Genomic DNA, 17,093 nt, shown 5'->3' with positions numbered 1-17,093 from the left:
CACTGTCTGTGTGTACTCTAGTAGCCTCCAGCTACAGCCAGGATTCTCCGGTGCTGCAGCTGGACCTATACTCGAGTAGCCTCGAGCTACGGCCAGGATTCTCCGGCGCTGCACCTGGACCCTATTGGTATAACGTTACTTAACTGTGCTCAGCAAGCCCTCAGCTCGAATACGCATCGAATCAGTGTTATAAGACATTGATATCAGGAGCTATCTGTAGCTACTGCTAGCCGGATATATAACGTTAATACAACGCCTCAGCATAGCTGTCAACATTACGATTTGCTAAAACGTGCACGTTTTAGCCCCGCCCCTTCTCCTGGCCCCGCCCCCTCAGCCCGCCCCCTCCCAATGGAGCTGCCTCGTCGCTGCCATCTGCTGGTCAAAACCTGTATTATTTTGTTTTCCTACTTTAAGTAAGTAAGTAAGTAAGTAAGTATTTATAAAGCATCTTTCATACATGTCATGTAGCTCAAAGTGCTGTACACAAACATAGGCATATATAACGATAAAAGCAATAAAGTCAGTGATCGCCTTAAGATCAATGTTTAAAGTATAAAGTGTAAATGCTATAAAAATACAGTAAATTACCTTTTATCAAAATATTAACCATTAAATAAAGGTTGTAATCTGTAAATGCATTTGATTTTACTGTAATTTGACAGTATTTGGAAACCATAGATGCCAGACATTTAGTTTTCTTGCAGCTTTTTTTCTTACAGTCTACAGTCAGTGAATCCTAAATCTCCACTAGGCAACCACTCATCAGTACAAGGACTGGGTGAACTAGTTGCTACATTAAATTAATCAGATACCTGGTTGAAAGTGAAATGCTGTGAACATCCCTGCATTAAGTGTAAGACAAATTCAGTATAAATTCAGTTTATGTAGTAGTAGCATTAACATGTTCATATTTATTGAAATCTTACAATTCATACATAAATGTTATGATGAATTGAAAATGGGGGAAGAAGTCCTTCTCTGGTCTGCATCCCCTTAACAATTGTGTATTGCACAATACTGTATTGTACCCATCTGTTAAATTTAGCAATCAATCAATGTATTACCAGTGTCTTTATACCTTCATCACTGTAGGCTACATATTAATACGACAACTCAAGAAGAATCAAGAGGTTTATTTGTCACATACAGTGAAATGCAGGTGGTCACGCCCGCATTGATTGTGCAAAATGCAAAACATATAGGTAACAGGATATGCATGATAAAAAAAGACATGCCATGTTCCTGAAAAAGCTATAAAAAATACCTATGGTCATTAATTTAGCAGTGGGAATATCATTGGAACAGTGTGTGTGTCTATTATGTCTGTGTTGTATGTCTGTATGTCTGTATTGAGCCGTACTGTATTGTACCCATTCTGCAATCTGTTAAATAAAGTTTTCATTCATTCATTCTACAGAGAAAAATGGCTGTTCACCAACCACATTTACACATTCCTGCGTCACATACAGTAACATTGTATTGTTTTATCCACAGAGGATTTGCAAACCTTTTGTTCCAGAGACAAAAGCCACAGAGTGGGCAATCAAGAGACACTGGCTAAGTTGATTTGACACCCTCGGTCCGCCTCGGTGCATCAGTCTACTCTCTCCCCTGAGCTCTGAGCTTCATCCGGTCGCGTCTCTGTTATTCTTCTTCGGGGTCGCAACGGTCTGACTTCCTGTGATAACGGTCTAATCTACACTGCTGCCACCTGTCGTCACGGAGGAGAATTGCAGCCATTTTGTAAAAAATAATAAGTACAAAATACGTACCAATCCGTGAGCCGTGAACAGGCCGTGCAGAGGGTAAAAAAAACAGCAGAATACCGGAAAAACCGGTAGGGTTGACAGCTATGCGCCTCAGTGAATTATTTAGTTCAATGTGACATTTCGTTTTTAACAGTGAACTAACTTGCGCTAACGTGAGCTAACAGCTAACAGCTAACAGGTATCATACCTACCTACTATACTTGCTAGAACCGGCGTTTGTTGATGTCAGGAGCTATCGGTAGCTGGTCGGCTAGATACCGTTCGGTTAGCTAACTCTGAACTACCTGTCTGTGCCGTGCTGTTGGGGTCGGTTTCAAACCATAACATTACGACCCGACCATGACGACCCCAGCCGACACAGACAGGGTCAAGGCAGCGTTGGCGGTCCAGATCGAATTGACCAACGACCACAGCCTACAGTTAGGTGCGGCTGCGGCTGCTGTGCAGGACCTCCGGGCTCAGGTCCAGCCTATTCAGGAGTCCCTTAGCTCTCTGGCTACCCTGCAGACAGCCCAGGGTAATCAGCAGGCTGATATTCTGCACCAACTACAGACGTTGAGTGAAGCATTTAACGCCCTGCTTGTAACCCCACCTACTCCAGGAATCTCGGCCAGAGCACCACCCGCAGCCGTGGCGGACCCCGCGCCTCCCGACCTCGCACCTCGGGAGCCCCGTCTCTCCGAACCACGTTGGTTTGACGGTAACTTCGAGGATTGTGCCACATTCATCATGCAATGTGAGTTGGTTTTCCTCCATCAACCCAGCCGATTTACTTCAGAGGGAGCCCGAGTGGCTTACATGACTAACCTGCTCTCAGGCCGAGCAGCACAGTGGGTTACTGCCTCCTGGTCAATGAGGGCTGATTTTTGTTTTTCCTACCCAGACTTCGTGGCAGAGCTCCGCAGGGTTTTCCACCACCCAGCTCGTGGCCAGGACCCAGGAGCTCGGTTGGGCACCTTCCGGCAGGGCAGTGGCAGTGTCACCGACTACGCGCTGGAGTTCAGACTGGCCGCAACGGAGAGCGGTTGGAACGATCAAGCGCTTTGTCTCACCTTCCTGAGGGGGCTCAACGACGCAGTAAGGGACCAGCTCTGGACCCGTGAGGAGCCCGATTCCCTCGAGGGCCTATTCGACCTCGCAATTCGCATCGACGGACGCCTCCGGGAGAGAAGGCGTGAGAGAGCCCGACTGGGACCCCCAGAAGTTCCCCAGGCCCCCCGCACTCGTGACAGGTACTGCGGTCCGTCCTGCTCCCTCCGCAACTGGTGGCCCCTTCCCCTCCCGTTCGGTGCCCGAGGAGGAACCCATGCAGCTGGGACGCACACACCTTAGCCAGGCTGAACGGGAGGCCAGGTTCAGGTCCGGCCTTTGCCTCTACTGCGGCCGGGATGGACACCGTATCTCCAATTGCCCCACCCGGCCAAAAGACCAGGCTCGCCGAGACGTCTATGGAAGTTGCCGCTGTTGTGTATCTCTATCATCCGTTGGAGCTGTGCCTCGTTGCCCGCTTTGCGCATTTGCGCTTTGGTGAATTTTTGGAACGAACCTTTTGGATTCTCTGTTTTCTGTGTGTTTGGATAACACTGAAGATTTGCCGTTTTTGTTTTGTACTGGACTCAGCTAAACTTGTGTGTTGGTAACACTGAAGATTAAGTCACGTGGGATTGTACTGGGCTCAGCTAAACTTGTGTGTTGGTAACACTGAAGATTAAGTCACGTGTGTTTATACTGGACTCAGCTAAGGAGGACTGGACTGCCTCTGTATTCCGTTGGCTTGTTTATTGACCACTCTCTCTCTCTCTCCGTTCCTCCCCGAGTTGGATCCTGGAGTAGCTGCAGAGCCGCAGAGGCAGTGGCGCTACGCCGCTTCTCCATTCTCAATACCGGGACGATCTGCAGAGCCGCAGACAACTCTGCCAAGAACATTCTCCCCTTTGTTGTTCTTATTGTTATTTCGCTCATTCCTGTTTCAGAAATAAATACGCCCTAGTCTTTGGCTAACTCTGAACTACCTGTCTGTGCCGTGCTGTTGGGGTCGGTTTCAAACCATAACAGTGAATGTGGTATGGCCCTCTGTATCATTCCAGACAGGAACTGCTTTTTCACATATCACTTAGTGTGATACAGAACAGGCAGATACAACCATGAGGAGACACCTATTATTTTTTTTATACATGTGCATCATTTTATTTTTAGCTTTTTTTGTACATGTAGATTTTGCCTAAATTCATTGTGGTCACTCTCTGCCAAATATCATATGAGGTACCTTGTATTATTATTGTAATCCAAAAGTGATATATAGGGTTGTTCATTGTACAATACAATTGATACAGTTGATGTTTCTTGTTGATTATTATTCTCTATGTTTTTTTAATAAAATTGTGTGATATTCTATTCCAGTTGTGTTTTTTTCATTTTTTAGTGATACACACAATGACTTCTGAGAATACTTCTGTGTGTGTAACCAACTGCATACCTACACACACACACACACACACACACACACACACACACACACACACACACACACACACACACACACACACACACACACACACACACACACACACACACACACACAGAGAAATAAAAAGAAATCAGTACATTACAGAAGGAATTTCTTGTACAATTATTCTATTTAATAATAATTATTATAATAATAATAATTATAAATGTCTCTCTGTCTATATCTCTATCTTTATTTCTTTATTTCTCTCTCTCTCTCTCTCTCTCTCTCTCTCTCTCTCTCTCTCTCTCTCTCTCTCAAATCAAAGTGCGTGGCAATGTAGGCCTTCCTGGGCCCACATTGGAATAACAAAAGGAACAAAAGGCCTTTGTCCCAGGTGTGGCTAGGCTAGTGACATTGAAATCACATTGCATTCTGGGAAGGAGTGTAGTTGTGAGGTTTTGTCCGCTGCTCACCTACTCGCTCTGTTCCTTTAAGCCTACTCGCTCTGTTCCTTTAGTTTTCTGTTAATCAATTGCATTCTCCTCACCTCACTAGCCCCCACCCTCGCGTTCGTTTGCTCTTCAGCAACCACACCCTTGGACTACCTGTCATTATGTGTTTGATTGGTCTGGTGCCGAACACACACTTCTAGTTTCAAGTATCAATTACCTTCACGCACCTGTTGTGCATTCTAATTAGTTCCCCTGTGGGCTTTAAGTACCTCGCTCTCCCCTCAGTTCCTGTCGGGTCGTTCCGTATCATATCCCTATCACCAGGACTCCTTCGGGAGGTTCTCTGTCTAAAGGCTCCTACGAGAGTTTCAGTTTCTGTCTGTTATGCTGTTTTCATCTCCGGCGTGAGATGCGCTCAAGCCTTCGCCTCCTGTCTCCGTTTGCCTGGAAGGAGACACTGGACTGCGCTCTCTAAACTTCCACGGGAGGTATTCCAGTGTTCCACTTCAGACCTCCGCGCAGCAGACGCCCAGACGCGCATCCAGACCTCCGCGCAGCAGACACGCTCTTCACTCCAGACGCGCATCGCTTCCTAATACTCTACGGGAGGATGCGTCTCTCCGAGCCGGCGCGCTCTTCCGCGCAGACGCGCTCTTCACTCCAGACGCGCATTCAGACGCACTCCAGATGCGTCCTCCGTACCGGCGCGTACTCCAAGCAGACGCGCACCACTCAGACCTCCGCGCCTGATGCGCCCTCCGTACCGGCGCATACTCCAAGCAGTCGCGCACCACTCAGACCTCCGCGCCAGATGCGCCCTCCGTACCGGCGCGCACTCCAAGCAGTCGCGCACCACTCAGACCTCCGCGCCAGATGCGCCCTCCGTACCGGCGCGCACTCCAAGCAGTCGCGCACCACTCAGACCTCCGCGCCAGATGCGCCCTCCGTACCGGCGCGCACTCCAAGCAGTCGCGCACCACTCAGACCTCCGCTTGGACAACCCGTTCCCCGTGGCGACGCGCTCGCCCTGTTGATCCTGCTCTCTTTACGCACAGCGCCTGGGTGAGTTTTGCAAGACTGTCTTTGACCCTATTCGTTTTTCGTGTGTTTAAGACACTGAAGATATCCTGCTTTTTGTCAGACTGTCACTCACCCAGTGTCAGCTTTTTGGATTGTTCATTGGGATAATATTTGCTTTAACATCGCTCACTGTGTGTTTTCACACCGAAGATATTATCACTTGGATTATTGTTTGGACTTCGCTGAGCGGCTCTGACGTCACCGTCTGCTTCCCCAGACGAACCATCCCGGGAGAAGCTGCAGAGCAGCAACTTTCATCTATGCTTGAATCCCAGTCTTTGTCTGTTTTTCCCTCTCTAGTCCTCCTAGTCCTCCCTGTCCCCAGCCCGCCTCCGCGGGCCTCTATCCCTGTTTTCCCCACTCTAGTCCTCCTAGTCCTCCCTGTCTAGTCCTTCCAGTCCTCCCTCTCCCCAGCCCGCCTCCGCGAGCCTCTGTCCCTGTTTTCCCCTCCTAGTCATCCTAGTCCTCCCTGTCTAGTCCTTCCAGTCCTCCCTCTCCCCAGCCCGCCTCCGCGAGCCTCTGTCCCTGTTTCCCCACTCTAGTCCTCCTAGCCCTCCCTGTCCAGTCCTCCTAGTCCTCCTAGTCATCCCGTCCGGTCCTCCTAGTCCTCCCTGTTTCCTGCCCTTGTCCCTTGCCCTGGTCCTGTTCCCTTAGCCTTCCCCTTAGCCAGCTCGCCTCCTAAAGGCACTGTGCCCTTTTCCCATTTCTTGTTTTCCAGTAATTTGTGTTCTCCCTTAAAGGGACAGTGCCGTTTTCTGTGTGTTTCAATAAATGCCCAGTTCTTGGCTTACTCTCATACCTGTCTTGTGTTGTGCGATTGGGGTCGGTTACAAACCATAACAGTACGACCCGACCAATCGACGACCCCAGCCAGCACAGACGGTGTATGTTGAGTTTGCCTTTTTTTTTGTTCCCTCTAGTTCCCTTGTTAGCTCCCCTGTTTAGCCTGTTAGTCCTTCCTGTTAGCTCCCCTGTTAGCCCTGTTAGCTTCCCTGTTAGCCCTGTTAGCTCCCCTGTTAGCTTGTTAGCTCCCCTGTTTGCTTCCCTGTTAGCCTCGTTAGCTCCCCTGCAGCTTGTTAGGCCTCTACTACCAGCATGGCCCCAGTCTGCTAGCTTAGCCCCGGCTGCTAGCACAGCCTCTATGTTAATGCAGCCCTTGCTGCTGGCATAGGCCCTGTAGCTAGCCATGCCCAGGCAGCTAACCCAGTCCCTCTGCATAGCCCCAGTCTGCTAGCTTAGCCCCGGCTGTTAGCACAGCCTCTATGTTAATGCAGCCCTTGCAACTGGCATAGGCCCTGTAGCTAGCCATGCCCAGGCAGCTAACCCGGTCCCTCTGCATGGCCTCCACTTTTTTTGTAGTTTTCCCACTGCTAGGACTGCCCTTTCAGCTAGCAAGGTCAGTTTATTCCCACTGCTAGGACTGCCCTTTCAGCTAGCAAGGTCAGTTTTCCCACTGCTAGGACTGCCCTTTCAGCTAGCAAGGTCAGTTTTCCCACTGCTAGGACTGCCCTTTCAGCTAGCAAGGTCAGTTTTCTCCCACTGCTAGGACTGCCGCTTCAGCTAGCAAGGTCAGTTTGCCCCACTGCTAGGACTGCCCCTTCAGCTAGCAAGGTCAGTTTTTCTCCCACTGCTAGGACTGCCCCTTCAGCTAGCAAGGTCAGTTTGCTCCCACTGCTAGCACTGCCCCTTCAGCTAGCAGGGTCAGTTTTCTCTCTCAGCTAGGACTGTCCTTCCAGCTAGCTTGTTCTCTCTTGCTGGTCCAGCCCTGTCTGCCAGCCTAGCTCCGGCAGCTAGCGCAGCCTCTATGTTGATGTAGCAGTACAGCTAGCATAGGCCCTGTAGCTATCAGTGCCCTGGCAGCTACCCTTTCCCTCTGCTAGCCCCTTCCCTGTTCCCCTCTCCAGTGCCCCTGTTCCAGCCCTGTCTGCTAGCCTAGCTCCGGCAGCTAGCGCAGCCTCTTTGTTAATGTAGCAGTACAGCTAGCATAGGCCCTGTGGCTATCTGTGCCCTGGCAGCTACCTTCCCTCTGCTTGCCCCTTTCCCGGTGCTCCTCTTAGTTACCCCTCAGCTCCTCTAGTTACCCCTCAGCTCCTCTGGTTACCCCTCGGCTTCCCTAGTTACCCCTCGGTTACCCTGCCCCAGTTGCTAGCCCCACTTTTGTTGTGGCTTCCCCTGCTGGCTTGGCCCAGTACTTTTTGTTTGTTGCCTTGTTTTGTCCCCTGCCACTCTGTCTGTATTTTTGGGTCGCCGGGTGGCTCCCGTGGAGGGGGGGGTACTGTGAGGTTTTGTCCGCTGCTCACCTACTCGCTCTGTTCCTTTAAGCCTACTCGCTCTGTTCCTTTAGTTTTCTGTTAATCAATTGCATTCTCCTCACCTCACTAGCCCCCACCCTCGCGTTCGTTTGCTCTTCAGCAACCACACCCTTGGACTACCTGTCATTATGTGTTTGATTGGTCTGGTGCCGAACACACACTTCTAGTTTCAAGTATCAATTACCTTCACGCACCTGTTGTGCATTCTAATTAGTTCCCCTGTGGGCTTTAAGTACCTCGCTCTCCCCTCAGTTCCTGTCGGGTCGTTCCGTATCATATCCCTATCACCAGGACTCCTTCGGGAGGTTCTCTGTCTAAAGGCTCCTACGAGAGTTTCGGTTTCTGTCTGTTATGCTGTTTTCATCTCCGGCGTGAGATGCGCTCAAGCCTTCGCCTCCTGTCTCCGTTTGCCTGGAAGGAGACACTGGACTGCGCTCTCTAAACTTCCACGGGAGGTATTCCAGTGTTCCACTTCAGACCTCCGCGCAGCAGACGCCCAGACGCGCATCCAGACCTCTGCGCAGCAGACGCGCTCTTCACTCCAGACGCGCATCGCTTCCTAATACTCTACGGGAGGATGCGTCTCTCCGAGCCGGCGCGCTCTTCCGCGCAGACGCGCTCTTCACTCCAAACGCGCATTCAGACGCACTCCAGATGCGTCCTCTGTACCGGCGCGTACTCCAAGCAGACGCGCACCACTCAGACCTCCGCGCCTGATGCGCCCTCCGTACCGGCGCATACTCCAAGCAGTCGCGCACCACTCAGACCTCCGCGCCAGATGCGCCCTCCGTACCGGCGCGCACTCCAAGCAGTTGCGCACCACTCAGACCTCCGCGACAGATGCGCCCTCCGTACCGGCGCGCACTCCAAGCAGTCGCGCACCACTCAGACCTCCGCGCCAGATGCGCCCTCCGTACCGGCGCGTACTCCAAGCAGTCGCGCACCACTCAGACCTCCGCTTGGACAACCCGTTCCCCGTGGCGACGCGCTCGCCCTGTTGATCCTGCTCTCTTTACGCACAGCGCCTGGGTGAGTTTTGCAAGACTGTCTTTGACCCTATTCGTTTTTCGTGTGTTTAAGACACTGAAGATATCCTGCTTTTTGTCAGACTGTCACTCACCCAGTGTCAGCTTTTTGGATTGTTCATTGGGATAATATTTGCTTTAACATCGTTCACTGTGTGTTTTCACACCGAAGATATTATCACTTGGATTATTGTTTGGACTTCGCTGACTGTGTGTATTCACACCGAAGATACTGTCACTTGGATTATTATTGGGACTTCGCTCACAGTGTTTATTTGCACCGAAGATTCTATCACGTGGATTTGTGTTTGGGACGTTACTCACAGTGTGTTTTACACCGAAGATTCAGTCACTTGGATTACTCTGTTTTGGGACAAGTCACTTCTCCTGTCACCTGCTCTGTTCCCAACTGTACTCTGAGCTAACCCGCTCCCTCTCTCCCTCTCGGTCCCGTTTACCACCTCGGAGAGCTGCCGAGAGGAATCTGCAGAGCGGCTCTGACGTCACCGTCTGCTTCCCCAGACGAACCATCCCGGGAGAAGCTGCAGAGCAGCAACTTTCATCTATGCTTGAATCCCAGTCTTTGTCTGTTTTCCCCTCTCTAGTCCTCCTAGTCCTCCCTGTCCCCAGCCCGCCTCCGCGGGCCTCTATCCCTGTTTTCCCCACTCTAGTCCTCCTAGTCCTCCCTGTCTAGTCCTTCCAGTCCTCCCTCTCCCCAGCCCGCCTCCGCGAGCCTCTGTCCCTGTTTTCCCCTCCTAGTCATCCTAGTCCTCCCTGTCTAGTCCTTCCAGTCCTCCCTCTCCCCAGCCCGCCTCCGCGAGCCTCTGTCCCTGTTTCCCCACTCTAGTCCTCCTAGCCCTCCCTGTCCAGTCCTCCTAGTCCTCCTAGTCATCCCGTCCGGTCCTCCTAGTCCTCCCTGTTTCCTGCCCTTGTCCCTTGCCCTGGTCCTGTTCCCTTAGCCTTCCCCTTAGCCAGCTCGCCTCCTAAAGGCACTGTGCCCTTTTCCCATTTCTTGTTTTCCAGTAATTTGTGTTCTCCCTTAAAGGGACAGTGCCGTTTTCTGTGTGTTTCAATAAATGCCCAGTTCTTGGCTTACTCTCATACCTGTCTTGTGTTGTGCGATTGGGGTCGGTTACAAACCATAACAGTAGTTCTCTTTTCATTTAGTTCAATTCAATGAATTCTTTTCAGACCCCGTGCTGCAAATTGGTATGGATTGTACCAGAATGTTTCATAGGACATTGATTAAAAACTATCGGCTCAAATTTGACAATTGATGGCTTATTTTGAAGGTATGAATCTGTAATTTTACATTATGTAACAAAAAAAAGGGAAATTCTGAGAAGGTGGAGCTAGTTACTTTAGACCTCAGAGGGTTAAAGCCAGGTACATTTTTCAAGCACGACATGCAGATTTGCAGTTTTGCCTTATTTGAATCTAACTCTATAAGCTTAGTACACACGTCACAAACTGCACGAGTACAGTGTGAGCAGACCCTGTTGCATGATGCAACACACCGAGTGAGAGAGAGAGACAGAGAGAGACCGAGAGAGCGCGCGAGAGAGAGAGCGCGAGAGAGTGAGCGCAAGAGCAAGAGAGAGAGCGAGAGAGAGAGAGCAAGAGAGAGAGAGAGAGAGAGAGAGAGCAAGAGAGAGAGCAAGAGAGAGAGCACGAGAGAGAGAGAGAGAGAGAGAGAGAGAGAGAGAGAGAGAGAGCAAGAGAGAGAGAGAGAGAGAGAGAAAGAGAGACAGAGAGAGAGAGAGAGATCCACGGCGGGAACAGAATAGATTGCATTAAAAACTCACCAAACGTCCAATTGGAAGGAGACAACCATGGAGATGACAAAGTTCACCAGTCCATATTGTCCCCCCCGTTGGGATGAACTTCGGAGTCTGTTCCTAGTTTATCTGCCACACGTTAGCACTCGATAATGTAGCTAACGCTAGTTAGCTGTCCCTGCCTTTAGCATGGCTAGCCTGACTGAACGTTCTAACACTTCGTCTTGGCATAACCTAATCACTATACTTGGTATTGATAAGCTTACGGCACGCAGCGTTATTTCTTCTGCTCCGATGCTGCACATTTGGTTTTCAAAAATAGGATGCTCTTGGCCAAGACATCCACTCGCTCCCGTGGATAGCGCCGAATAGACCCCGTACCTGTACCCCCTCCCCTCGTGGATAATACCGGTCTTCTTCACATTTCTCTACAGACTACCAGACCGATGCCAACCAGCTCCCCCTAGTGTTAGTCCTCCCACGATGCTTTGCAAAAAAGTTAACGGGTCATTGAATGAAACCAATAGTATATCTGCAGAGCTGCAGAGCCCGGAACACTATTCTACAAACGTGTCTAATGTGAAATATATAAGCATGTAAGCAAAACTAGATTTTAGGTCTGTGATGGAAAGTGATTGTTAACATTCTATTTATTTATAATTTTATTAAAAAAATTGTTAATTTAAAAAAAAAAATTGCGAGGCCCCCCTCCCCGCGAGGCCCTGTGCGACCGCACTGCTCGCACGCCCCTTGAGACGGCCCTGTTCGCAGTAGTAGTAGTACTGTAGTAGTAGTAGTAGTAGTAGTACTGTAGTAGTAGCAGTAGTAGTAGTAATGCAGTATAAGCAGTAGTAGTAGTGATATGTACCTGTTACCAGTACTTCCACAGATGCAGACTGTGTTCCAATGCTATTTGTTGCATCACAGACATACATTCCTTCAAAGTCATATGTGACGGGTCCTTTGAAGTATAACACATTGTCTTGTACTTCGATGGTCGGGGGAATAGAACCATTAACCCTGAAAGAGACATATGAGATTGGTTAATTAGCAGCAGCTATACTAATAATAGTAATAGTAGTGGTGGTGGTGGTAGCAGCAGTAGTAGTAGCAATAGTAGTAGTAGCAGCAGCAGTAGTAGTAGTAGTAGTAGTAGTAGTAGTAGTAGTAGTAGTAGTAGTAGTAGTAGTAGTAATAATAGTGGTCATAATAGTAGCAGTAGTAGCAGTAGTAGTAGTAGTAGTAGTAGTAGTAGAACTACTACTAGTAGTAGTAGTAGTAGTATAACTATTAGTAGTAGTAGTAGTAGTTGTAATAATAATAGCAGTAGTAGCAGTAGTATTAGTAGTAGTAGTAGTAGTAGTAGTAGTAGTAGTAGTAGTAGTAGTAGTAGTAGTAGTAGTAGTAGTAGTAGTAGTAGTAGTAGTAGTAGTAGTAGTAGTAGTAGTAGTAGTACTAGTAGTAGTAGTAGTAGTAGTAGTTGTAACTGAGGGGTACAATTCCCTGACTGTATTGATAAGTATGGTATCATTAAACCACTACCGCTTTATGTACTTTAACTACTGGCCATACAGTACACGATATCTAAATATGATGAACACTTTCCCACAATGAAATCGGGTCCACACAAAGGTAATAATCAAATATTTAATATATAGCAAAAGGTACATATAATAGTTACTATTACATTTATGATTTGAATGCACTTGTAAGGCAAATGAGTACTCGTAGGCAAATCAACACTGAATGTCCAATCTCTGGTTACGCAGGAAGCAAGTATACAACCTGGCTCTTAGGGAATTAGATCTATGGTACTCTTAATGATATAGCAGGATAATGATAATTCTGGAAGGGGTCCTCCCGGTTGTAGGCCGGTAGGGGGGGTAGGAGAGCCGTCGGCAGTAGCCCGTCTGGTCAACGATTTCTAGAGAGAATTCAGGTACAGAAGACAGTGCAGTAGAATCTTGATCCACAGATGAATACACCTTGGCTCTCTTGTAGGCTGTAGCTGTAGCTGTAGGTCCACAATGAAGAAGAAGCGAGGCGACCTCAGTCTGGTCTGAGCGCCGTCTCACCTTGACTCCTCTCGGGGGTAAATCCAACACTCACCGGTGTTGGCGATTATCCGCTCCACAAATCAAAGTACCAAAGCAAATATATATTCCATGCCGCATAGGGCTCAGCAGTCGTCGGGTAGGTAATCCAATGTACAGGTCCACTCGGTCCTCGCCTAGAACTCCTCGGATGAAAGCGCCACGTGTGGTCTGCCCAACCTGGTTAAGACTCTAGATAACACGAGGAAGCGATGGGGATGCTGCTCACTTTAGAACTCTAACCGCACGATGCACCATACATAATAGACTATTATTAACCTAATAGAAATACGTCGCACTCGACGGTACAGTGCCAAACTATGACAATTCAGCTATTAATTCGCACGAGGTATCAATGCTATTCTAAGGCCAAACAGGCCATACTACACCACACGCGGTATCGTGGGTGAGGCTTCACGTTCTGTTACTTAGTTGGGTAGAAGGGTAAAGGACTAAGGGATAAGAGGACTTCTACATTTACTTGCGCCATATTTATATGCACGGTGAACAAATAGTGCCACTCTCCTTTCGGTAGCCGTATTCCTGCGCAGAGCCGGGGCTAGTAGAGACATGTCTCGTCGGTACCATTGAACTTGGCTCCAAGGGGCTTGTCTCCTGGCGCCAGGTCCTTGTCCAATAAGAGAATGAACTATTATGGGCTAGACTAAAGGGATATTCCGTGTATATGTACAAGGAATATGCAAGGGATATCAAATGATATACAAATACTATTCAATATATATCCATAAATAAATATATATATTCGGTTTAATCTGATCCTTCGTAACAGTAGTAGTAATAATAGTGGTGGTCATAATAGTAGCAACAGCAGCACTAATAGAAGTAGTAGTAGTAGTAGTAGTAGTAGTAGTAGTAGTAGTAGTAGTAGTAGTAGTAGTAGTAGAAGCAGTAGTAGTGATGCTGAAGGATGCAAATTCCACCCTACATTGGGGAGCGCTTGAGTGTCTAGAAAAGCGCTATATAAATGTAATGATCATTCATTCATTCAGTAGTAGAACTAGTAGTAGTAATAATAATAGTAGCCTAGTGGTAGCAGTAGTAGAAATAGTATGAGTAGTAGTAGTAGTAGTAGTAGTAATAGTAGTATCAGTAGAAGCAGCAGTAGTAGTAGTAGTAGTAGCAGTAGTAGTAGTAGTAATAGTACAATCAGTAGCAGCAGCAGTTGTAGTAGTAGTAGTAGTAGTACTTACAGTCTCCATTGGTAGAGTGAAACTACAGGATTTGCATCGGCTTGACAGCTCAGCTGGACGTTTTCCCTATTCAGGTACCAGTTACCATCGAATCCTTCAATCAGTACTTCAGGCTCGTCTGTTGACAGAGGAAATATCTAGTAGAAGTAGCATCAGTACTAGCACTCGTAGCACTAGTGTAATATCAACTAGTAGTAGCAGTGGTAGTATTAATAGTAGTAGCAGTAGTACTAGCAATCATACTAGTAGTAGTAATAGCAGTAGTAGCAGCAGTAATAGTTGTTGTAGTAGTAGCAGTAATAGTAGTAGTAGCAGTAATAGTAGTAGTGTCAGTAGTAGTAATAGTAGCAGTAGCAGTCCTAGCAGCAGTCGTAGTATTAGTGTAGTGACCTCTTCCTGGGTCCGCTTCTATTGGCAACCGGGGACGTGATCCGTACGCGCTCCATCCAAATAATAGTCTCCACACCTTGAGTTCCGTTATCAGATACCACAGATATCCGATTTATTTAGAAAATAAATGGTTTACATGGGAGAGGTGATCAAAGCGATCCTATTGTTCCTATAATGGTTCAAAGCGTTTCTAATACTATCTAAAGCGGTCAGAAAATTGTATGCTTTCCCCCGTGGCTACACCACCCAGCTGATTCCTATCACCAATTTATGATCTCCGCCGCGCTGTGGCTGATCCGCCTGACAGGTGATCCACCCACAGTACAACAGAGTCCATTCAATTGGCTACACAGATACTCATAATATTCCCATAAATCATATCCTTCTATTGGAAATAATAATAATAATAATAATAATGATAATAATAATAATACTAATAATAATAATAATAATCTATAACAAAACACTCATATGGCCTTTACACCGGCCCCTAATTGTGCCTACACAATTATAAAACAAATAACATGGTCAGGTGAGTGTTCATTATAGCTGGCCATTCTTCTTTGAAAGTCCATATTTCAGTCTTCTGGACATTCCTCGTCACAAAATAACAAATCTTCAAGTTGATCCACAATCCACTCCACTCCAGAGTTTGCCATGGTGGTGCCTTGAAGAGGTACCTTCTCTGTGGTCTTAGATATTCCATCCTCTTTCCTCTTCGATCTTACAGTCTTTTCTCTGCTCTTAGATCTTCCTGTCTTCTTTTGCAGGCTCATGGCTCGTTGTGTCGCCACCTGTCTGTACTCTGCATGGTACCCTTCATCCTTCCTGAGCTTCTTTTGCAGGTGCATGGCTCGTGTCGCCACTGTTGTTGGGCGTCATCACATCTCCTTTTCGAAAGGAGAGTGGCAAGTTATACTGACCATCTTTTAAGTTTATCGAACTGTTGGTGATGGCTTTGGGTCTTCTTGTCACATCCACCGCGTTGATGTTCAGTGGACCATAGACCGCCCATCCCAAGAGTGACCTTATGGCATATGGTCCGTCATCCTGGCTGTTCACGATCTGCCGAGGCTCCATGGCCCTCAGAGTATTGACTCCAATCAGAAGTTCCACATCTGCGTCAATGTAAGTGATGTGAACATCCTTCAGGTAGGGCAATTTTTTCAGTTCCTCTTGAGTAAGGATGTTTTCTTTTGACACTGGGATTGCTGGTTGAGTGTATAGCGTAGGCAGTGCAATAAATGTGTCGTCATTGATGTTGCCTACCTCCAGGCCTGAGATCTCATATGCTGGGACATGTTTCTCTTGTGCCATTGTTTTAAGGAGAATTGATGTTTTCTGGCCCTTAGCATTCAGCTTCCTCATGAGGCTCTCTGTGCAAAAGGATGCCGAGCTGCCATGGTCCAAGAAGGCATATGTCGTTACATACCAACTTCCGTCAGCCTGTTTCACCTTAACTGGCACGATGGGTAAAGCACAGTCCTTACCGGCCCCATTATCTTTACCGAGCCTCACCAGAGCACTACCCACAGTCTTATCGGTTAGGGATGCTGTCCTCTCCTGTTGAGGTGATTTCACCTTCCATTGATTTGTAGACCGACTGTTCCTTTTTGCTCGTCTGGTCCTTCCTTGTCATCTGTTTCTATGTGTAGCAGAGTCAGGTGTTTTTTCTGGCAATGCTGACAACTCATCCGCTGGCTACAGTTCCTACTGAGATGTCCCTTGGTGAGACAACCAAAACAAAGTCCTTTCACCTTTAAGAACTCTATTTTGTTCAGATGTTTCTGAGCTCTTATCCTCCTGCAGGCTTCAAGTGAATGATCGCCTGCACAGTACAAGCAAGGAGTTCTAAAAGCTTCAGAGCCATCTGCCTTGGATCCTACATTACTGACGGTTGACGGTATGTTTGTGACTGGTGTCACTGTCGTGACGAAGCTGCTTCTCTCCTTAACCGGTGCAGCCGCTGTTCCTGCTCTTGTTTGCCATCCAGAGGCTGCAGTCTTGAGGTACCTTGGGGCAGCTCTGTCAGGACTGTAATCTTGAATATTGCCCCACAATGGGTCGGAGGCAATTTTGGCTTGTTTCTCCAGATAAGCCACAAGATCCTTGAATTTGGCTCTTTGCCCAGTGCGCTCCTGGACCTCCACCTTTCTCTGATCATAAAGTATCTTGGATAAGATCAGTCTCAGGTTAGATGGATTGTCCAGCTCATCCATATAGTGACGCTCCTGCATTGCATTACTGCATCCTCTCAGGTAGAGGGCGTAGGCGCGCAAAGCTTGACTATCCTCCGGTTTGATGCTGGACCAGTCCAAGGCCTTCTTTATGTAAGCATTTGTTATTCTTATTTCATCTCCGAAATTCTCTTTGAGCAGTCTTTTAGCTTCCACATATCCATCCTGTGGAGGCATGTGTAGGCAGCTCCGCACAAGATCTTTAGGTTGATCTGTGGTGTATTGTTCCAAAAAGTAGAGTCTATCTTGATCGCTGGTGGTTCTGTTTTCTATGCCGTACTCGAAGGCTCGCAT

The 17,093-nt window shown here is 47.8% G+C and overlaps 1 protein-coding gene across 1 annotated transcript in view; it reads right to left on the bottom strand.

The window, feature by feature from the left end:
* The window catches only part of LOC311233501 (nectin 1a-like), a gene marked incomplete at both ends in the record, with an annotated part of 112,718 nt that overhangs the window by 45,664 nt on the left and 49,961 nt on the right, over positions 1-17,093 (bottom strand). The window contains 2 exons of the mRNA XM_084320468.1: positions 11,737-11,888; positions 14,173-14,290. Coding sequence (XP_084176594.1) covers positions 11,737-11,888; positions 14,173-14,290 — 270 coding nt within the window. The remainder of the gene's footprint in view (positions 1-11,736; positions 11,889-14,172; positions 14,291-17,093) is intronic.

The sequence above is a fragment of the Notolepis coatsorum genome, assembly GCF_963971535.1.
Source record: "Notolepis coatsorum genome assembly, chromosome: 8".
NCBI classification, from domain to species: domain Eukaryota; kingdom Metazoa; phylum Chordata; class Actinopteri; order Aulopiformes; family Paralepididae; genus Notolepis; species Notolepis coatsorum.
The sequence above is the reverse complement of the archived record's forward strand: the minus strand, read 5'-3'. Positions and strand labels throughout refer to the sequence as shown.